This window comes from Phalaenopsis equestris, unplaced genomic scaffold (genome assembly GCF_001263595.1).
Source record: "Phalaenopsis equestris unplaced genomic scaffold, ASM126359v1 Scaffold000125, whole genome shotgun sequence".
In the NCBI taxonomy this organism is placed as follows: domain Eukaryota; kingdom Viridiplantae; phylum Streptophyta; class Magnoliopsida; order Asparagales; family Orchidaceae; genus Phalaenopsis; species Phalaenopsis equestris.
The window spans coordinates 1,137,352-1,162,208 of NW_018164567.1; the positions used below are offsets into that span (position 1 = coordinate 1,137,352).

General features: G+C 32.9%; 1 protein-coding gene across 1 annotated transcript in view; it reads right to left on the reverse strand.

Annotated features, from left to right (window-relative positions):
* The window catches only part of LOC110021239 (exocyst complex component SEC8), a 92,176-nt gene that overhangs the window by 47,056 nt on the left and 20,263 nt on the right, over window positions 1-24,857 (reverse strand). Inside the window, exons 10-18 of the mRNA XM_020719655.1 lie at window positions 20,731-21,020; window positions 20,487-20,653; window positions 20,209-20,324; window positions 19,486-19,553; window positions 17,492-17,610; window positions 17,344-17,393; window positions 17,153-17,253; window positions 10,387-10,499; window positions 10,203-10,310 (exon numbers count right to left, since the gene is read on the reverse strand). Of these exons, the coding sequence (XP_020575314.1) occupies window positions 10,203-10,310; window positions 10,387-10,499; window positions 17,153-17,253; window positions 17,344-17,393; window positions 17,492-17,610; window positions 19,486-19,553; window positions 20,209-20,324; window positions 20,487-20,653; window positions 20,731-21,020 (1,132 nt within the window). The remainder of the gene's footprint in view (window positions 1-10,202; window positions 10,311-10,386; window positions 10,500-17,152; window positions 17,254-17,343; window positions 17,394-17,491; window positions 17,611-19,485; window positions 19,554-20,208; window positions 20,325-20,486; window positions 20,654-20,730; window positions 21,021-24,857) is intronic.

A 24,857-nucleotide genomic window follows, 5' to 3' on the forward strand; every position in this document is an offset into this window, starting at 1 on the left:
TGATGATCCGATTAGGAGAGTAGATGTTTTAGATTTGACACTTGTTAAGAAAGGCAGAGGTAGACCTAGGAAGACTTGGGCTTATTGTATAAAAAATGTTCTTAATTTACTAGAACTAAATGAAAATATGATACTAAACAGGACACAATGGAGAAAAAGGATTCATGTAGCCGACCCCACGTAGTGGGATTAAGGCTTTGTTGTTGTCGTTGTAAACTACCACGGATACTATAAATTTTCACAAGTGTGCCTTACCCTTACCAAATTTCAAACTGTACTAAAATAAAAAAAACTCTTAAACATTTTTGACAAAATTAATTATCAGCGTCATGAAAATTGTCCCTGCTAATGTCTTTGCAAAAAGTAAATAACTCTTAAAAAACTAATCTAACATCCAATCCCACTCACCCTGCATGTTCCAGCAAACATAATGTGAGATCCTTTTGCTTTTTTGTTTCCTTCTACTAAGAAACATCTAGTTCTCATGGCCCAGAAAATCAATCCAAAAGGATGACAGTGTTAGGAGGGAGGTATTTTCATATATAATTAGTAGACATTTTCTTTTGTTCTGCTTCTTAACGGTAATCTAGTAAATAAAGGGTCTAAGGGTTTGGGCTAGCTTTCCTATAAAAAGAAATAGGGGATTTTTTTGGAAAATTTTATTTCATTTCAAAAGTTGAAAGAATCCCTATTTGGGGGGGGGGGGGGGGGGGGGCCGCCCCGATAGTGGGAAGAAAACGTAGTGAAGTCCGGGATTTCGCCAAAATCAATCTACTAAACTTTCATCTCTCCATAGCATTCTTGAACCCCCTTTCTGCATTTCTTGGGGCTGTCTTACCAAATTTTGGCTGCAAGAAATTCAAAACAGAGCAGAACACATTATTTGAGGAGAGGTGACGGAACAGGAGGCCATAGTTGGGTCCAACACCTTGTCAAGATTGGTTTGCTTAGATCTTTAGCATTTCTTAGTTGTTGTCACGAGGTTTAGTCGCTTCACTTCACAACTGCAGGAAGTAGAAGTTCTTGTTTTAAACTTGTTGTCCAGCCAAGCTCAAAAGCAAGAAACCTCAATAAACCGCATTACTACCACCTTCCAGTATCCAGCTTACTAGAAGTCACTGACAGTTTAATCTAGCCAGCAATATTGAGTTGAATCAAAGACTCAACATGTTGCAACGATAGTTCTGCAGACATTTTAGTATGGTCAATAGTTCAACCACATAATTCCTGAAGATCACAGCCGGCTTCTGCTTCCTGAATTCTAAAAATAACTGCAAGTAGAGGACCCCAAAAACAATCCAGATTACGTTTATGTTCAGGGAAAAAAAGTAGTGACAATAGTGTGAAATCATTGTATCTAAATTGGGGTGTTACTCCAGTTTATTTATAATTTTAACTCCTTTACAACCTTTCCTTGCCATAGTTCGGTATCAAAGAATTTCTCAAGCATCTCAGCCAAACTCATGTGTTCTCCTTTTGAATTGTCATCTATCTCATATATTTTAGGGAGCTCCAAAATTAAAGAACATACTGCAATTTAAGAAAATGATTGACCATCAAACTGGAACTTAACGGGCTTACTGCATTGAGCTTACTTTTTCACAATAAAAATACAATTAAGTTAAAATGATTATTACATTAAATTAGTATTATACAATAGTTAAGGAGAAGGAGAAACCTTACATCATATTATCAGTAATCTCCCAACTATTAAAGACAAACTTTCTGAAATTTCATTACCATTCATTTCAGTTTAGTGATGCACGAGTTTCACATGGATGTTGTGAAAACCTTTTGAACAATTTCAACATAATGTTTTGGTAAGTTTATCATTTTTCCTTCATGGTCCTTTGGCACTAGTTTTGACTACTCATCCAATTGGTACATTTTCTATTTGCCCATATCAAAACCTCTTTGATCTATTTTATAATATGTCATATTCAATAGATTTTACTCTCACCGTTCATCTAATATAACATTCCTTAATTTAACCTTCCTAATTTTGCCACATAGCCCTCTTAACATTCTCAATTTTGCCATGTCCAATTTGGCTATCAGTACTCTTTATCACCCGACGACTATATGTTATCATATAAAACCTAGCAAGTCAAACTGTTGTTGAATAGAACTTCCATCAAAATCTCTATAATACACTCATATTGTGAAAAATTCTTGACACAATTTTTATTTTAAACACCGTGTTAGCGCTACAAGTGATATCTATGTTATCATTCTTTATCTAATAGGTACATGATGCTTCAATCTATCTTAGCTATTAATTTATCTTCTAATAATATAACTAATAATTATCAATATCACCTGCTATAATTGAAGATTATAAAAATTGATAATTATTTCTTAGTTTTTCATTTATTTTAACATATACAACAAGTATAAGACTATGCCAATCTCCAAACGGCATATATGTGACTTCACTTTCAATATCATTTATACGAATCTTTACAACCAATATAGAGTTTACTTCCAAAAATTACTTCAAATATGAGCCAATACTTCCAAGCATCAATAATATTAACGTATCTTTGGCACAGAAATATTTTATTTCAAGGCTTATCAAATTAACTATTAAGATGTTGTATCATAAGCTTTTTGAAGATCAATAATAATCATACAAAGGTATCTTCTATACTCTATTTTTCCAATAATAATCTTAACAAAAAAATGGCATCCATACCGAATTTTCTTGGCATCATATCAAATTATTTTTTGTATACCATCACGCACAGATATATATTAGTTCTATTATTATTATTATTATTATTATTATTATTATTATTATTATTATTATTATTATTATTATTATTATTATTATTATTATTATTATTATTATTATTATTATTATTATTATTATTATTATTATTACTCTCCCATAAATTTATAACATGACTCATAAGTTTCATTCTCTAATTATCATGAGCTTGAATAACAATTCTGTTAACAAATATAGGTATCAAAATGCTTACTCTTAGAATAAACATTACCTTTTGATCATCGAAATTCAAAGAAAATATTTATGAACCAAACCACTACAATATCAACCAGAGCTATCCAAATCTCAATTAATATCCCACTAAAGCTAAGCATTTACCTTTACACATTTTCTTAAGAGTGACCTCCAATTTTTTTTTATAATTAATCCTATTAATAAACATCAATTGCATAGTTTAATCCAATAAAATAATTTCCTCCTTAAATCTCATATTTAATCAATATTCAAAATATCACTTCCGTCTTAAATTGACACATTCATATTTAACTCAAGTCCATAAATCATATTACAGAATCTTGATAAAGATATTATTTTTCTTTCATCCACTTTCAACATCATCAAGCCGATTAACTCAATTAGGGTTGGATTATGAAATCCTCATTAACTCCTATAAGATATCTAAAGATCAAAAGCCTACTTTGTGCAAACAATTTTGGATAACTACTATCCAATATACGTTTTGATGTACCAATTTTCATTTCTAAACTTGTATTAATTGTTAATTAAAAAATAATAACAATAATAAATAACCAATGGGACGCGTCGATAGCATGGGATCAAAAATAATATCAACCATAGCTATCCAAATCTCAATTAATATCTCACTAAAGCTAAGCATTTACCTTTACACATTTTCTTAAGACCGGCCTCCACTTTTTTTTTATATAATTAATCCTATTAATCAACATCAATTGCATAGTTTGATCCAATAAAATAATTTCCTCCTTAAATCTCATATGTAATCAATATTCAAAATATCACTTCCGTCTTAAATTGACACATTCATATTTAACTCAAATCCATAAATCATATTACAGAATCTTGATAAAGATATTATTTTTCTTTCATCCACTTTCAACATCATCAAGTCGATTAAACTCATTTAGGGTTGGATTAATAAATCCTCATTAACTCCTATAAGATAACTAAAGATCAAAAGCCTACTTTGTGCAAAAAATTTTGCATAACTACTATCCATGATACGTTTTGATGTACCAATTTCCATTTCTAAACTTGTATTAATCGTAAAGTAAAAATAATAACAATAATAAATAACCAAAGGGGTCTGTCGATACCATGGGATCAAAAACAAAAAATGTTCAAACGAGAGCAAGCTCCGTCTTGCTCAAAAGTGAACATAGAGAACGGGAGAGAACGAGAAGTGTGAAAATGTAAGAGGAATGACTGAGGGTTTCGAAACCAAGAAGAGGAAAAGTCATTTCGAGAAAGTTGATTGATCGTTGTGTGCAGAAGTCCCGCGTGAGATAAGAGAGCTTGATCATGAATCATGCAGCTCATGCATCTCGAGTGGATGAGGCGAAGACGCCATACGCATGAAGCAAAGGTGAGAGAGAAGCCACTGCTCGCAGTGGGGTCATGTGTGGTTGTTTGCGTGTAAAAGCCAGCAGGGGAGATGAGTAGGTCGAAGCCTTGTGCACTTGTGTGTAGGGATGGAGCCTTCGAGTGTCGCATGTGTGACCTGTGTAGGGACGACCGGGCCAACCTTAAGGGTAGGGTTTGTGTTTTTATTTATATAAATTGTTTTGTTTCTTTAATTAAATGTTACTAAATTAATATTAGATTTTATAAATTAGAGTAAGTCATTAGATTTGGAAGAGCAAATGAGTTTCAAGATGAGGAAAGTTGACAACATTAATAAGTTAGAGTTTTCCTATTTAAGTTATAGTAATGTTTAAATTAAATTGAAGCTATAGGTGTTAAGATAATCCAATTAAAAATTATAGAATATTTTTTTTTTTATTTGTAAGGGTAGGAGATCGGAATCATAGCTTACACAAGAGAAGAAGGAAAGACAGTGAAGATCAGGATTTATTATTTTATTTGAGAAATTTATTTTAATTAAAAGCATTTCTACTAATATTAATATTATAAATCAAAACAAGGGATTCAAGAGCATTTAATTCAATAGAAAATTTGAATTGTGGAGTTTGTAAAGATTAGAAGAGGAGTGAATAGAGGTAAATTTAGAATTTTATCATTTACTATAAATAATCAGTTTAATTGAAATTTATTAGATAATGAATTTTATGAATTAATACCAGGAAATCAAGAACTGAAGAGTATTTGTACTGAAAAACTATAAGGGAACTAGATTATTAAATTGACAATAAGAAAGAAGGCAGTAAATGAAGTCTAACTTATGTTTTTAAAATTTCAAAAATAATTAAATGTTTAAATTAATGTGGTTGACAAAAACTTTAAGATCTTTATTGAATAGCAATAATAAATTGAAAAAGAATCGGTGAAATGATCAAGGAGGAGGGGAATATAATGTTTATTTACAATATCTTTCTTTTAAGACTAAGATGAGTAATTATTATTTTATACACATTAAATTTATTTCTTTTATAAATTTAAGTACCGCTTAGACTTTAAGGAAAATTTTATAAGATGGCGGTGATACCTAAAATGCTTTATGGCGCAGAATGTTGGCCTTTAAAAGAGAAGCATAAAACAAAAATAAGTGTAGTTGAGATGTAAATGCTTAGGTGGATGAATGGCTTGACACTTAGAGACAAATGCAAAACAAATCTATCCGTGAAAGGGTTGGTGTAGCTCCAGTTACAGACAAGATTAGAAAGAGTTGTCTTAAATGGTTTGGTCATATTAAATGTTAACCATCTAATGACCCGGTCAAGAGTAGATGTTTTAGATTCGACTTTTGTTGAGAACGGCAGAGGTAGACCATAAAGACTTGAGCATATTGTATAAAAAATAATCTTAATCAATTAGAAAATATGACGCTCAATAGGACACAATAAATAAAAATGATCATGTAGCCGACCCCACTTAGTGGGATAAAATCTTGTTGTTGTTACTTTTGTTATAAATTTATTTATTTTATTGAGAAGTAATAGTGCTCTCAATAAATAACATTTTCATAGAACAAAAAAAATTTAAGTGAACATGTACTGTTTTAAATTATTTCACTTTTATACTATTTAAAAAGTCTACTAAATGGATTTAATGGATTGAAAGGAATTAAACATCGTTTAAATGAAAAGCAAATACTCAACTCAATCAGGAATCATCCATTTATAATACTAGTTGAGAATATTGTTGTGCTTGTGCACAAAAATAAAAATTGAAATGAATCTGATTGTACTTTACTTGGAACGGATTTTTAATGGTGCTCCTGAGATGACTTCTTAAAAGAACGAAAAATAAAAAAAGTAAATGATAGAAAAATAAAATAATGAGTCATTATTAAAATGAAAATTTTAAAGCTTACTTTATAGATTAATCATGTTTCTTTTGAGCATTCATTTGTAGACATTTGTATAATAATTTAGTGTCTAATAAAAATGTAATTACTTACGACATTGTTGTAAACATAATGTGTTATTTAATTATTTATTTCAAGAAAAGATAAACTAAACTAAAATGAATTATATGAGAGAGTATATCTATAAGATTTGGTTCAAGTGAATAAGGTATTAGACTTTATTTTATGTTTGATTTTTTTTTATAGTATTGTTACACTTTGGATGTTTTTATGTTAGTATAAATGATATTTTGGGATATTGTTATGGTTTAGTGGCTTTATTTTGGGCGATTGTTATTGTAGTTGTACTATTGTGACTGTTAAATTGAGATATTACTATTATTCAACCATCTGTTCCGCCTTAGTAATCTAGGTACCGAACCAAGTTGTGACAAATCCAATGTGATTTCTAAGTTTCCTTGTTCATATCAAATACACACGATTCTATTTTTTACAACCTTATCAACAATTTGATAATAATTTAGTCAGCTATGTATCCCAAATTTGTCGGTTTCATCTTATTGTTAAATTTTTTTCACACTAACCATAGTTGCCAATGACATTTTGACCACTTAATGCTCGGGACCATACAATAACAAACCCAATTATAACTTTATTAAATATATCTCGAGTTTCATTGATATACTCCTATCATATATTAGTCCAAACATACCCCTTTATTTTAATCATTTAAATCTAAAATAAATATCATCATTGATATCCACATTCATCTATATAAAAGATCCAAAATACATTATTATATTAGATATTACTATCACTTCATCTTATAATAACATTGTCGGATAATTAATATATCTCTTTTATTGATTCCTTGTTCTAAAATCCTAATCCACTTACATTCTAACTAATTAAAATTATCATAAGAAAAAGGCATATATCAAGCAACTACATAACTAATAGAAAAAGATCCAAACTTAATGGTAAGCCTTTGATGTAAACCTATTGTAAAAGAGAACCTTTTAATTAACCCACAATTGCCTCTAATGTTGGTGAATGTTGTGGCTCGTGCCTTTGATAGCTCGAAGATGCCTTTTGACGCACGCAAGTTTTCTTTTTGGGAGAGTCAAATTTTCTAATAGCACTAAATCTTAATACCATCTCAAGATTCATTAGAAATAATATGAATAACATTTCTTGCTCTTCATACTTTTTCATTAATTTTCCTAAGATTAAAAACTGCCTCAGAAGGATAAAACCGAATTAATTCTGTGCCAACAACAAAATATATATTAGTTTGCATTCAAAAACATTGAAATGATGTTATTGAATGCAAAAAAAGGCAAACGCTACAAGTGCAGTGCATAGTAAAGCAGTAAAATTGGGAACCATCATAAAAGAAGTGAGCTTGCACTATAAAACACAATCAAAGCACCAAGTGTGCATTCCAATCTTTCCTTTGAAAAGCATATGCACACAATCTATGTCTTTGCAAAGAGAGAGAAACAATTAAGCGCTCGGTAGAGCGCATGTGCACACTCCACTCCTTCCTAGTCAAAGAACAATTGAACAATCTGTAGAGCACGTGCACACGCTTTGTTCCTTCTCAAATAAAGAATAGCTAAATGATGGACTAATTTCTTCTAAGGCCCGCCAATCACATGCAGACTCTATTACGCCCTAATTGTCAATAATATTGCCATGCCAATATTTGATTTAAAACATAACATCTCATAATTTTGTTTTTTAAAATGATTATTAAAAGATATAACAGCTTACAATGTTTCTTATGATATGTGAGATTCAATTAACTGAAGTCCCCACATTGTTTGCACTCAATGCTTCAGAGTAAATTAAACAATTTTGTGTCGACAACGCTTTGCTCGCTGACAAATATAATCTCGCATAAGTTTGATTCTATACACTCACTAAAAATTTTGAATATACCTTTTGTTCTTGTACATTAAAAAAAAAAAAATTTATCTGTTTACATCCTGTTACATTTCCAAGTTTCATTGGACCAAAATATTTCAATATCAACCATGAAGCTTTATAAAGAAATAAATAACTCTTCTAAACCTAATACTTTTTGCCATACACATTTTCTTCAGAACTCTACTTCACTCTATACCATATACCTTATCATTTTGTTCATTATGTTATTCTGAAAAAATTTCGATACCACTCATTAAATAAATTCTTAATGTAGCATTTTCATTTATTTTACTTGATGAATTCATCTTTAAATAAGACCTTATTACAAAAATTTCAATACATTTAACCTAATCAAAAACTTTGGATCACATAGCTCTTACTAATTTTATTTATCATATTCTCCTTAAAAACTACCCAACCTATTTCATCACAAATTATGGTTATTTAAATCTTTTTTTAAAAGATTTTACTTATGGTAAACTTTCATAGTATTTACTTGTTTAAATCCTTAAAAGCACGTTAAATTCTCTATAAAAAACCTATTGTAATTTCTGGATGTACGACCAAGTCTCACTATATAAGGTCTTTTTAAACTCTCCAAAAAGATTGATTCAACTATAGAATTCAAATTTGCCTTCCTAAACAAATTTACATAAGAGATTAACTCCTCACTATCAAATTCCAACATATCATGTTAAGGTTATTTTTTCACCAGTTAATGTTTTGTATTCCTTAGAGATGCATCCATAACTATTAATCTATTTAGTGTGTCTTAGATTAACCTTACAATCATTGCAAAAGAATTTTCCATTCCGTTTAAGAAAAAAACAAGTCTAGTGTAAGATGAGATTTATTATCATATTTATTTCTCCTATTTATCACCCAAAATGAATCTTCCCAAGGCCATCATCCTAGTAGAGCATACATGTATTTTTAAATCACTTTGAATATGCATTTTCTCTTAATCAACAAAATTTTATAATAGCTCAAGAACATCATTGCACAATTAATTATTTGTATTCTTCTCAATCAACTTGAAAAGCAATAGTATGAATCGCATTTCTAATGTCCACATTAACTATCAACTTAATATCAATCTCTTTACCATTAACCAAATTCAACTGAACTTTATATTTCAACTCTTTATCTACCACTATGCCACTTCATTTCTATTGTTAACCCTTTCAACAAACAATAGCACATAAAATTCCCTTATATTTCTTAATTTTCCCTTCTCATTACATTTATTGCAAACAAGTAAAATATCATTTCTTACTCCAAAAACTACTAAAAAATGTCTGATCTTCCCAATCAATGTCCAGCAATCTCATATAAAGAGTAAAAAATAACTTAACTCAATGTCGTTGGAACCAGCCATATCTTTCCAAACAACAGCTCCGTCCTGGAATATTATAAATGATCCCAAGTTGAAAAGAAAAAGTACTATTGAAGCATATCTGCTGGGATATGTATTGCCATCCTAAATCAACTAATATGACTCCAAAGGCAAAAGAAAATAAAAGCCAACAACAACAACAAGGATTTAGCAAATTTTCATGTAGAATGAAGATGAACCATTGGACTAAGTATACTTTTGATGCATAAGGGGGAATCGATGCATGCACAATAACAATGATAAATCAGCATCACAACATATCAGGCAGAAGATATAAAACATGTCAAAACACAATGAATTTAAGAATATCAGATTCTGAGGTTTAGATAAAGGATGGGTACTTCAAAACTTCACATCGGGTTGAAACAAAAAATAACATTTAAGGAAGCAGAAATGAATTTGAAAGAAATATGAAAGAACAATAAGTTAGCAAAAATAAGTAACACTGTAGTGTGAAGCTATTTAAACTGAACAAGATCAGTGAAAAAAGGATCTCAAGAAAAATATATATATATAAATCAGAGCTTGGGCTTCCTCCAAATGACGCATAATGAAATATCAAATTGAAGTGTTTGTAAACTGAATTCAACATTAACGACAACCCTTAATGCTCATACCTCTGTGTATGAAGTTCTACATCTCTCAAAAGCACGTTCAAGAAATGTTTGAACATATTCAATTAGTTCATTGGAATATTTTGGTATCAACCTTGCCCAGCTGAGTACCTGAAACATGCAAATATAACTTGAATACTCCAGGCAGATTTATTATCCTATTCCATAGGAAGGGAAAAAGGTTCACCTCTTTCGCTAAGTAATCAATAGCTAATAAACCTTGCAAAACTGGTCGCCCCTGCTCTACTAGCGGACTATACATTACAGTAGCGTGAGCACGTGGCCTAAAAGCCGCTGGACCTGATATGAAATTTCAGGCAAAAAACATCAGGAGAATGTTTAACAGAAATGATTGTGAAAAGCACTTCTACACTAAATATTCTTTAGTAACATAAAATGACTGAAAATATTGATTCACATGAACGGGGAAAACTTTAGGGGAGTAGCCAAAACAGTAGCATTAATTGATGGATCAACGTGCACTGAAATTAACAGAAAAATAATCCAATGACATAATACAACACTGCATAACACACACGTTACAATTCAGACGCTTATATAAAGGAGAATATAGGAAAGATCCTAAAATGGTGTACAATAGAAAAGATTGTCAGAGATTTAAAAACATTTATTGCAAGCTCATTTTAACAAATAAATCTCCATAGTACTTATTATCTTATAATTCTTTTTCGCTGTCTATTTCTGATAAGTCAAAAATGGGTTGAAGATTGGATTCATTTATTATTGAAATAGATTTTACATGACTTTATTTAGTTTTCTGAGGACAATTATTTGCATAATGACCTTCTTGTTTACATATCCAACATTTATTATTTCTAATTTATTTATTTTTTGTATTATTTTCTTTTCTTCTAAAGGTTCTTTTATTAGGATTATAATATTTTTTATTTGTTTTTCTGAAGAATTTTTTCTTTTTCTTTTTTGCAAAACACTCATAGGTGTTATGTAAAGAACATCCTCATTGTTGAGGAATTAAGTCAGATTTTTCACAGCACAGAGATTGCTTATATTATTTATTTTTCTTGTGTAAATCAACTTGTTTGCAGGTTTCAGCTAATTTTTCTAAATGCTATAGTGTTATGTTGATTACTATATGCATAAACAATTTGATATGTAATGCTATATACAGCACTTCCTTTTCTTAATTTTATTTTATCAAGTTTATGGCGTAGTGTTAATGATCCATCTAAGTGTTTATCATTAATACTTACGGCATAATTAGGGTGTAGATTAAACATAAGTGTTTGATAGCATAAATTACCTTGTATTACTCCTAATAGAGCATCTTTTTTGTGAATGAATAATTCTGTATCATAGATCCATATTGTAATAAGACTATCTTTTTTTTTTCTAAAATAAGCTTTAATTAATATTTGAATTCCTCCAAGGAAATTTGTTTATACTTTTCAGAATTTTTTATATTTTGTAGAACTTGTTGTTTTATTTGTTGATTATATAAAGAAATTCGAGTTATTCCTTCAGTATTAATTATATCTATAGGAGGTTCTCCTTGTCTGATAGTGTAATGAATACTTCTTTTCCAAATAAATATTGGTATTTCAAAGCAATCCTTGGTTCCTAAGGATAACTTTCTTTATGTTATTTTATTATAGACTTCTTCATATAATGTAATATATCTTCATATTCGATATTATTATCATTAATTATATCAGACTGATGATTTTCTGACATTAATCAGAATACAGGTATTCATCTATTTCATGATCAGAATAAATAATCTTTATAAGATTTTCTTCAGTATCTAATTCGTATAAGTCAACCCAAGAAGATTGGATTCATTTATTATTGAAATAGATTTTACATGACTTAATTTAGTTTTCTAAGGAAAATTATTTGCATAATGACCTTCTTGTTTACATATCCAACATTTGCATAATGAAATAGTTTATATATGGATGTTTGTAAATGCATGCTAATGGGAGGAGCTCACCTCCTTATTATACAGTTAGGGGACGTCAGTGTACCCGCACATAGATGTTTTCCTATCACCCTAGAGAATTATCAGTTTAGAATGCTCTCTTGTGCCAGCAAGAGAATATCGGTCAAGGGCGAGTAGGCATCTTTCCACCTTAGACAATCATATAGGTTAGATCACGGGCCGCTATGCCGACGAGATAATATTAGTCTCGGCTGCATTAGGTTATATTTTAACGGTAATCCTAAGACAGATGTCAATGTTAATAGCATAAATTAAAAGTTATAAACAACTTTAAAGAGTATGGTTAAAGTTAATTCATATTAAAATTTATATTATTTTCATTGAGTAAATGTCATGAGTACATATATTAGGTTATTATAAAATTGTTATAGAAATGTGAAAAACCAGCATACATATTTTCTCTTCCATAGGTTACTGTAATTTAGATGTGTAATTGCTCCTGAGTTATCTTTAGATAACTCAATATGTTATTTTAACATTTTTTTCATGTTTTAAGTTTTTAAATAAGATAAATAGAAGAGAAGTTGTTGCGTACCAAAGGCAAGATCAACAATCAGAAAGGTAAAACTTTTACTTACTAATTAAATTATTTTCTTTAGTGACTCTTTCATAAAAATTTTAATATTAAATTCTTAGTTATAGAAATAGAATATCATAGAATTTAAATCCACCATCTGACAGTTCATTCTCGTCATGGTTAATTCGAAACCCTACGTCAGGTCGTGACAGATTTGCAGCACCTACAATAAATTTTGAATCTTTTGGAAAATAGAGCTACACGGCCACCAACAAAAATTTAATTTTTAAACATCAGATACATGTTTGGGATATATTATTTCTGCATCTATCAGTGACGTGGACCCAGTCAAGATGAAAAGTCGTAGTGAACTGGCCCAATCCATAGTCCTTTACTCAAGTATGCATGTTTCATAAACGGATTTAATTCAAAAAAGGCTTATCACAATCTTCAGTTCTATAGCAACGTTGCTAATGAAGCTCCTCAAAGCACATAGAATTATATGTTCCAAAAACAAAATGTTATTTTTGATGCATTAAGAAACAAGTTACTGATGCCCCAATGCTAACCCTTCAAAATTTTAATCAGGTGATTCTTCAATGAGAAAATTGGAACAATGTCAAGTCAAGTTGAACATTTCATCGCCTCCTTTAGTGAGAAATTGAATGATTTAAGCTAGATGTATTCCACCAACAAGAAATTTTGTGTTACAATAAGAGTCCTTAGTCAGTTAACTCCTTATTTGCTACCAATGAGATTATTCTCTATGCTGATCATGAATCCCCAAAAATTTTGAACTCAAAAGCATTTGAAGGGTAGACATGCCTTCTAGATAGAGCCCTTATCTTCCTATCATTTTGTACTCAAGTACAATGCAATGAGCTAGAACAAAATAGTTGATTCTTTGAGTCATCACCACTTATTTTTCACTACTATGCAGTCAAAATTGATTAATTTTGAAGGACATGTATGCCACTAATGAATATTTTCCGGCAATATGGATCTATTGCTAAGAGAGAGTCTATGAGTAGACCACATATTTGATAGCCATGTGTTCTTCCTGGAAGAGGTTGTGCATTGTTAAGAGTTCACTCAAGAATAATATTTTCCCGGAACGCCACAACGAAGGGATGACACAACAATTTGGTCCAAACAACAACTTTCCTTAATAAAATTAAACTTTTAACACCCTGGATTGGCCTGAGATGTGGAGAGGCATATCTATCAAAGCAGGTTCTATCATTTAGCTAAAACTCAGGACAACATATGTTTTTTTTTATTATAATAATGATAAATCGCTTCTCCAGAGTAGGTTGTTCCTATTTCAAAGCTGTCTTGGGTGAATGTAAGCATGGACTGCATGTGGGTCTGCTTCAGACATAATAAAGTAAGGATTTTATTATGATGGTGTAGATCGCTTCTCCAATATAGCAAATGTTGTATCTAGTCATAAAACAATTGATGGTTTACGCATCATTGATATTTACATTAGAGAGATGTTAGTATTCACGACGTGTCTAGGATCATCACTTCAAAGAGATATTTAAAGTTTATGAGTCGTTTTTGGAGGAGATTGTAGGATGAGCTAGCACATAGCACCAAATCAGTTTAGCAACTCACCCTTGAAAAATGGACAGTTGAAGTAGTTAAACACAATTTGGGAAATCTACTTTGATGTTTTATGGGCAAGAAAACCATATAGTGGGACTTGATTCTTCTTTTGGTTAGGTTTGCTTATAACAGGTTCACAAGCCACATCCCACTTGAGATTATCTAAATACAAAATTCTTTCATACCTTTTGGACTTGGGGTCTGTTTGGGGCAGCTGCAGATTATTGATAATCTATTGATCATCAGTTAATCCGAAAAAGTTGGTTGTCTGTTTGGTTTATGTGTTTGGAAAACAGTTGATTTGCAACTGTTTATAAATTAGGGAACAGTTTAGCATAAATTCAACAACATATACTCAACACAGAGATATTTTTAGAATGTCAAATTAGAACATAGACAACAAATAATCCATTCAAGTCAAATATATTCATATTTAGAATGTCTAATTCGAACATAAACTTCAAATATTAAATGAAAAGTCAAATATCCATTTCCACTCACCTCCTGAACTGCCCTATCGAGACTGCGGCGGCAAGGGAGAACTACTCGTTCGGCGTCCTTTGATCAACAGTTACCTCCATAGAAAAAAAAAACATCTTCGAGTCCATTTCCTGTGACTCGCCATCAATCTCCAATTTCAGCTTCAACCCAGAGCTCACCCTCTATTGAACGGCACTTTATACAATACAGCCAATGCAAACAAGCAACAGAAACAGCGTTCCTAGTAAGCGACAAGTAGAGCACCTGGATCGATGTCAGCAAACTTCCATCTGCGGCCACCGTTACCGCTTCCAAAAGAGTTCAGAAAGTGGAGGCGGCGATCCGGTACAGCGATAGAGAAACAAAATTGGGGCAGTGGTGATGATGAGGGCAAGAGCAATGACGAGGCAGAGAGGTAAGATTTTAACTCCAAACGAGGGTCGCGGGGTTCGACCCGTAGCCGACGAATAATAGAAATAAAATCGCGCATGTCGCGATAAGCTGCACGAACAGAGAAACCAAAATGGTCGAGCCACGTTTTGAAAATGCTTATGTTGATAATAGGCTGCGCCAAACAGCCCCTTAGTGTATACTTCCATTTACTAATTTTATTACTAACGTCAAGGCCAAAATTAAGGAGAATCAGACCTTACATGCGCAAGTGAAAAAGAAAAGTGCTAAGCAAAATGCCAAATTACAAAAGCATTCAGCAAGTCGATCTTCAAGGGTGGGTGACTTGGTGTGAATTAGGTTGAAGAAGAAGAGATTTCTAACAAGTTCACTTGAGAAGCTTAAATCAAGAGTTGATGGTCCATTCAAAATTTTTAAGAAGATCACTGAAGATACATTTAAAAGCAATTTGGTTGGGGATTAAAGCATTTTTTAACCTTCAATTTTGTTGATTTATCATCTTATTATGAGAATCTAGATGCTTCTGATGATGAAAATGAAGCCTCTCCCACCCAAGAAGAATGACGTGCACATCCAAACCCTATTTGAGTGTAGCCAGGCAGAATTGTTCTAATCGACTCAAGACTTGGCCAGTTTACGCCTTTTTTGCCACCCCCTAAGGAACCAATCGGCCCTTTTAAGGCAGCTATTTGCTTGCTTTAATTAGAATTAGGGTTATTTATGTTTGTTTTAATATAAATAAGTTATTTGCAGATTGTATTATGACTTTTGGTTTAGATTTTATGCTATCAAAGATTGTTACTCTGGCTTTATTACTTTGGAGGTCGTAACCTGCTTTTCCTTCAAGTAATTTGCATGTAGCTTGATCGAGAGAAAGAAGTACATCCACCTCGACGCCTACATATTGCCTACCTAGCCGCCAAGCTCTTATCCTTAATATTGCATTTCCTAAAATTAGCAGCAGCAGCCCTATTTTCTCCTCCAACTAGACCTACAAAACCCCAACCCTTTATGATTCCTTAAAAATCCTCTAAAAGCCCTACATAGGTGCACTAAGTGATAGAAGAATACCCTAGTGACTGCAAGAATACGGTGTATTTAGCTTGGAGCACACAAGGGTAATTCTCAATACATGGTACTCATGATGCTGCCCTAATTAGATTCATTTTCACAATACAAAAGAATAGGTAGGGTCAAACTAACAAAAGCACATGAAATATCACATTTCAGTAAGAAATGGCGACTAACCAGGAAGATCAGATACTTCCTGGAGAATAGCAATCAGACAATGGAAGAATGGGCAACTAAAAAACTGCAGAATTTGTAGCGAAAAATACCTAGTGTCCAAAAATCTTCTTCTAAATTATTTTGTCAGAATGTTGCCACAACTATTATGATTTTAACAGTAAGGTCAGTTATGAGTTTCGAAGTTAAATCACGTGATCCAAGTTAAACTAGCGTCTTATAACTGCCAATTTTTAGCCAAACCCCAAAGCAGAAAAATTATATTGCTTTGGTAAATTTGGACAATAGACTTGGGACACAGCACTTGGTGCTTCTGGATGTTCTTTTCATTTCAGAATAATGCAAGGAGGGTTGTCTCTTACTCTCCTTGCATCCATTTTTTTCTCAAGGAGTAAAAAAATTCCACTTGTGAATAAAAACTGCCATAACATATTAACACAGCAAAGGTCAATAAAATTAAGATAATGAGACCACAAAAAAAAAACACCTGGCTATAGGAGCTAATTGATGATAGAAAAATGATGTCCAGGACAGGCACAGGAAAAAAGCGTCTTAATATCCACCTAAATATTGTATCAACAATAACATCTTAAGATGCCATTGCTCATGCCAATATAGAGTAAAAATTCTAAGTCAATTAAACAACAGTGAAATGCAGAAGAACTAGAAGGTTGGCATGTATTCATGGTGTATGAAATTGAACCTTACTTGATATAGCTTGTTGAACACATTTTCGGTAGTCTACAAACATTGCTGGCAGAAAATGGTCCTTCAGAAAATTCTCTATAAATGCTAGTAAGCCATCATTTCTGCCAAATTGAAAATGGTGGTTCGTATGTAAGGTCAAGACTTAGATTATGGCCGGTCATAATAAAGAGAAGAGGAAGCCTGAAGCATACCCAATTCGTGAATATTTTAGAGGTAACATTGATGCAAGTTTGTCTGTGAACTGCAAAAAGAAAAAAAAAAAAAAAACTACTAGCGGACACAAAATAATTCACTAAAAGTTTTGGCCTAATCAATTGGAATTAATTTGTAAAATTATACCTGAAGCACTGGCCGATAGACAGATGCGGCAAGGTAAATACCTTCTTCAGAAAGCACAGCTGCAGTACCATATCCTTCTTGTTGTACATTAGATCCTCTCCTCCATCCTTGGCCAACTCCTAAGATAGTTGGAAAATTTTTCCGGTTAGTATCCTAGCTGAATCAACCTGCAAGTCAAGTATAACATGCAAAATTGATGTGCACATGCATGCACCTCTATCACTGAGCAATTATATCAAAGGACGTATTTTACACAAACATCTACAAAAATACAGATGAAAAGGTATTTAGAGACAAACATAACATATACAGGCTCAAACAACTCCGCATTCAATGAGCTTGAGAATTTAATCATTAATTTGTTGCTTAATCAGGTTATTTCATATACCTGAAATTGGTTCCCTAGAACTATTCTTGTAATCAGCTGTCAATTGTACTGCAACTTGTGCAACGGAACAATTTGATTTATTAAAACATTCAGAATTGTTCTCCTTCCACAGCGCTATCTTCTCACCCAATAACAAAAATTAAATAAAGATATAGATAACAAATAAGTCATAAGATTTTCATGTTTGTTAAGCTTTTCATGTTTTGGAACAATAACTTCCAATGGCTGATCATCAATTTTTCCAAAAAATCATAAGAACTTACCAGTCTGTCTCCATTTGATAAACCAAGTCAACACCCAAATACGCATTTAGATATGATTTCTCTCGGCAAGAAAAAGTCTGACATGGCAAAGAGTTGGAATAGAGCTAATGATGATTATGTTACCTTGTCTAATACATGTTGATAAAATAGCAAGATTGTGCTAGAGATGGACAATACAGGATACAACTTTTTTGGCTATTTTAGTCCCAGACTATTAATGTATTCAATTAAATCCCTAGACCACTCAAATGGGATCTAAAATTGTCCAACAAGAAAAATCAATGCCTAGATTGATAAAAAAATTCACACAAAGTTCACAAATGAGATGGAAAATGCCATGTTTAGTGCAAATTGAAAAAATAAAAACATCATTTAAAAAAAAGCTCATGTGCCCCCGTCTCATTCATAATTGTGTGAAATTTCCATCAAATTAAACAACAATTCAAATTTTGAAACTTAAGACTATTTGGGAGCATATTTAAGGAGTCAAGTAACAAAATTGGACACTTTAAATAATCTGAGACAAAAATGGCCTCCCATAACTAATCTAGGGACTATTTTGATCATTTCCTCAACCCTAATTTAAAATGCAGCTTATGCCTAAAAATATAAGTATAAATGACTAATCCCAATAACATTATTGAGCTCTCTTGAAAAACAAATAATCTTTAAGCACTCCACTTGCAAAAAAACTTCAACAACTTCATTAAATTTTGAGAATTAAATGCTTGATAGCAATATTCAAATGCTAGTTCTGCCCTCAACTCTATATGCAAGAAAACAACCGCATGAAAATTCATTTTGCATTTCTGCCAAGTGGTTTTTGCATAAAGGCTTAGAGGTAATATCCTTAACCATAAATTACGTGATAGGAATAATTCACTGAAAGAGTAATGCAAAGACACTTCCGCTAACATGTAGCAAAAGAATGTTTACACATTTTTAGCAGGAATCATAGATGACTTGCCGTGCCTAGGCATCGACATAAACTTACAAGCCAAATCATATAAAGTTTGCCACGTCATTGATTGTTAATATGTATCATTTTCCAGTTTTAACTTTACCGTAGATAACCATCACAAATGGGTTTTAAAGCCTAGTTTTCAATTGAGTTAAGATTTTAAAATACCAAATTTATCACCTTCTCTTGGCTACATATAAAGTGTAAACCATCAAAGCAGACACCTATTTATAAAGTGCATCAAACAGAGAAGTGGCTGTAGATGGTACTTGGGAATATGGTAAATATGTGAATGCTTTCCATATGGCACATAGTGCAGCCGCCAGGTAGAAGATGGCAATCATAAACTTATAAAAGAATAGCACATTAGTCAGATGCATACCTTGGTTGGCCATAGACGAGCCTGGATCTGTAAACCGAAAAGCAAACGAAAGACCATCAGCTCCATCCCTATTGGCAATGAATTAAATTAGGTATTCCTTGTTGTTCTAAGACATGACACTAATATAAGCAGAGAAACTAGATCACAGTCATTTCTGCTTGAGACAAACCATAAAACCAAGATGGACCGGCAGGACAAGATGTTGCTTAGCCGAATTAAAGTGTGAAAATATGAAAAAGGCAACCAACTTATGAAGGACAGACCAGGAAAAAATTTCACTCTGTGCCACAAAACTGCAAAGTGCTAATGCTCTATTAGCACTAAGGACATCAACCAAAGAGATATCCAAAAAGAAATACTTAAATGAATCATTGCTTTAAGCCAACGAAGTCCTGAGCCTTTAAACTGTAGAAAACAGGAACAGGCAACCAACAGATAAAGCTTCACACATTCTCCCTTCCTATTTTCATGGTTATTAAAAAAATTTGACAAAACTTCACACATTCTTCCTTCCTATTTTCATGGTTATTAAAAAATTTTGACAAAACATTATTAAATCTTAACTCAAATATATAGTAAATTACAAAAAAGAAGCAAATTCGAATGAAGCAAAGACGAATGGAGAAAACTAAAAAAAAAAATTAAAAATATAACAATCAAAAAGTAGCATATAGTTTCTCTGTTAGAAGAAATAAAATATAGTATAGAAGCAACAGCACTTGCCTCTTCTCTTTTACAGGAGCCTTATTTGCAAGCCTAGCTGTTTGGACAGCAGCATCTGCAGTTGCAGCTTCTGGAGTTGCTCGCAATATTTCATAAATAAGTTGTTGGCATTCACTCTTTTTCCATACAAATTTTAAAGATAACACAAAAAAAAATTCAGCTTATGCCATTCACACATGTAATAGGATAAAAATTTGATATGCTCAGCAAAATAACCAGATTGTAAATCTCATTTCCAAAAAATTTTAAAAAAAAAAAGAGCTAGACTTCAAAGCTACCTGCATGACTGTCAAAGAAAAGGCTACACTAAAGCCACCCGCAACTTGCGATGATTCGGACTCTGAATTCCACACTGTTTCCCCATTCAAAGAGCTCTGCCTGTTTATAATATCGCCTGTCTGAGAAGATCTTGATTCCAGAAGTTCACCAACAACAACATGGTTCTCTGGCATAGTTCAGTGCACAGATTAGGGAAACTACAAATTGATCCATTAGACCAAATCAAACTTCAAACCAACTCACCAAATATACGAGTGATGGAATCCAAAATGTAACTAAGAAGCTCACTAGCAGCAGACTGTGCTGTTCCTAGCGGTGCCATTGTTAGAGATACAGGGCCAGTAACCAGCTGTGTCCCCAAAAGAGTTGTTCCATTCTTAACCTTTTGTTTGCTTCCAAATGTACCTTTAGAAAAAATATTAAATACAGCTGTTTTGCCAGGCTGATCAACACATGACCTTGATGAAGTCCTGGCTGCATAAGCTCTTATTTTCGATGTGATAATTTCATGAATAGTTGGTCGTAACCTTTGGCTGTTTCAAACCAGGAGGTAGCTGACATTAGAAGCACAAAAAATAAATTACAATCATAGTAGACTATGCAATCACGAAATTCCCCTAATTGACCATTACAACTAGATTTTACCACCTCAAAATGTCTCACTTTGACAAGTCAAGGCAAACTACTCTGAAATACTGATGAATTATTTCCAAAAGGCCTCCATTTCCCTCAATATGTAAATATATATCTATTTATCAGCATCCAGCAAGTCTTCACTTAAACGGTCCTATGGCCCTTAAAAGCAACATCACTAAATATAAATCTAGGAGACCTACTAAATCTAAGAAACCATAAAATAAACACAATATACAAAGAAACCCATCCTTATTTTTTATCTTATTCCAGAAATAATCCCGTTAAGCGGTAACTGAGAAAGGGCAAGCACAATGAACGATATATTTCCATACAAGAAACTTTAAAACAAATCTACAGCCAACTTCCGCACAGAATGGTTAGTAAGTCAAAAAGTAATAGAAAAGAATAAATCCAACAATCTTAATAGTCAATTAAGTTTAAAATCTCATTCACGGCACCGACAAATATTGAAATAACGCATAGAGAAAAAAAATTGGTTCCTTGAGGTTTTATAGCATTCTTCAAGATTACACTAAGCAAGCTTGTTCAGATAATATCTTTACTCAACCATTGTTTATAGGAAAAGATACAACATAACCAACCGTTAAACAAAACCAACTTAAGAAGGGCAATAACAATGAATGGTGAAAATAGGTCACAAAGCAGCTAGGTAATGATGATGATGATTATAAGGGTGAGGTGAAAATGATGATGGACTGAATGAGATTAAAGTTAGAAACTTATGTATTTACAGTGATATATACATGTAATCACGCAAATAGATATATAAAAAAGGATCTAAGATCTTAAAATTTGTCAAGGAAATAATAAACTCTATTAAACATTTCATCCACGCGAGTGATTAGGTTCACCCGTGCATTCGTCCATGCAAGCAAGCTTCCCTAGTCGCAACACTTCATCTTTGTTCCAATGCGACCATTTTGCAAGAGGGTACGACATAGTTTCCAGTTCCATTCTGCTACAGCTTTGGCGCAGAACATCGGTGTTGCTTTCGACTCTGTTGATGCCAACGCCTCATAGTGTCATCATCTACATCTTGTAAGCCCTCTATTGCTCCCACATTTGGCAGTCTCATGGTATCCTCATCAATACCATGAATGACTTTTATTCTTTCTCACATTTTTGGGCATGCAAGTTGCTTCGGTTGATTTTAATTAGGGGACCTTCACTTCCTACTTCCTCATAGCCCCATCATATCCAAACTCTTCATATGTGGACTTCTCCTAGGACCTTGGTTGACCTCGCATCCCCCCAAACCCACACAAACAAAAAAAAATGAGGCCACCATCTCCAAACTTGCCCTCACCCAAAAAAAAACCCAAACCCACGCAAACAAAAAAGTGAGGCCACCATCTCCTACCTTGGAACCCCAAATGCTTTGGTCGCTACATACTTCCTCCCACATGGTTGATCTTCCTCTGCCTCAACATCCTCGCTCTACTGCCAATGTAATTGTGGTTCGAATGTTGTGGATACATTCTCCTCCCCAATCAAGAACTATCCACTTTTCATTCATTAAATTTTAAAAATCTTTTACACAAGCAACCTTCAACTTTTTAGGGAAAATCTGCTTTGTTATTTTCTGACGAGAACATTTCAATGCTTGTTAGGTCTCACAACCTCTCACTTATTCACAAATTTTCTGTGGGATCCTAGCATGGAATTAATTATTGAGCTTGTATTGAATCAAAAACTATTGGATGACTACTCTGTTGAGCTAATTGAACCAAGGCAGGTCATCATAAAACTCTCATTAGTAGTAAATTATAGAAGATTAATTTCACAGAAGCCATACTATATAAAAGGGTTCCATATAAGCATGTTAAAATAATCTTCACATGTTCATAGCTCCGTGGAGCCAAGACATGTAAATGACCCAAGCAAGCTAGTGAGATGGCTCGAGCTTCATACGAGCTGAGTCCAAGATTAAAACTGGTTCATAGGCTCGTGAGCAAACTCGATAGCCCAGGCAAACTTAATATAATATATTAAATAGAAAAAAAAAACTTCAAAGGTGATTTTGGAAAGAGATGAATCCACTAAAAAATAAAACAAAAGAAAAATTGCATTAAATCTAAGAATAAACTCGCCAAAAAATGAATGAATTCCTTCTCACATCTTTCGCATTACCAATCAAGCCCATTACTCTTTCTTAAAAAAAAAAAAGGAAAAAACAACATGTAATTTTTTTTTCCCGCGCAATTTCACAATTCACGAATGATTGGTCACCTCTAGTTACTTGCCTCTATAGAGACTAGTTGTTGGTTCATCAATTTCTTCTTCGGCGAGCTCTGGTCGGGATTCCTTCAAAGACACTTCAACGAGCTTCTGTCACAGCTTTTGTTGCAAGTAACTCTTGAGTCGAGCTCTTGAGCCTGGTAAAATGCTCGAGCTCGAGTTTAAGCATATTTTTTTCACCATAGGAGTCGAGCTCGAGTTTAATGTTTTAATACAAAAAATAATAGTAATAATATATATATATAATACGGAAAAGATACATATATGTTGTATGAGAAGCCCTAAAAGAAAGTCCAACTCACACAATACAATGCACACAAAACCCAAATAAAACAAATAAACATAAAGGTAAAAAGCCACAAAAAGACGCAAAAGTGCTAGGGTCGTCCCACTTTAGTCCTTCTTCTGCCTCTAGTTCTTGGAAGTGAGTCGGCTAACAAAATTGGAAAGATGAGTATCATTGTTCGTAGTAACTAAAGTATCATCCATCAGATTTCTAAGCTCAAGTATGTCTTCATTCTTCTTCTTCCTTCTGGATGTGTAGACCTGTCATTCCTCATTCAATGATTGACACATCTGATCAGTAGATTCCAACGTTGGTCGGACAGGTGTAGGTTGTTGCGCATCACGATCCTCATGAGCCTGAGTAACATTAACAGTTTGCTCAACCTGATGAGATGATAGTGAAGCAGTAGAAGTATTGTCACTTGTATTATCGATGATATCTAAAGCAGGTGGGGTCTGAAAACTCGCCCTCTCCCCCACGATAGAAGGTTCCAAAAACGGGGGAGCAACAACTAGGAACTGAAATGTTGTCATATTACCTGCGAGAATAGTGACATCATCCGGGATATTCTTTTGATGATCAATAATGGCAATAACATGGAGCTGATCAGGAGATAGAGCACTATATTTTTTTGGTCTGAGTTGAGGGTGTAGATGGTGGCATTGAGAACTAAAGTGGCTAAACATACACAGTTTGAATAATACGAGGGAAAAAGCTCAATCACTACATTTTGTCAATATCCATGATGGTGATTTTATTTGTGGGTCAAAATCCACAAATCATTTTAGAATCTTTATCGCTCTGTTATCAATCCAGATTATTCTTCGAGCAAATAAGCGTGTGTAATCGTGTGTAATCCTCTTCATTATTTATCTTCTTTATTATTTAGTTGTATAAAAATGTGTGTTCCATATTTTCTATTTATTTTTCACTCCCCAATAAGGTGCATAAGCTCAAATTTCTTACGAATCAGCTCCATTTTGGGATGGTTTACAGAAATTTCCCGACCAAATTCATTCGACAGGAGAAAGCAAGTTGAATACCTTCAGCTTTTGTAAAAAAGATGTCAGGCTTCTCATACTTCCTACCATGTTTCTTGATGTCCTCCGCCCACTCAAATGAAAGAGTGAAAGAGCATGATTTAGGTGTATCTGAGGCATGGACATCTGAGGCATGGACACCCGCAAGT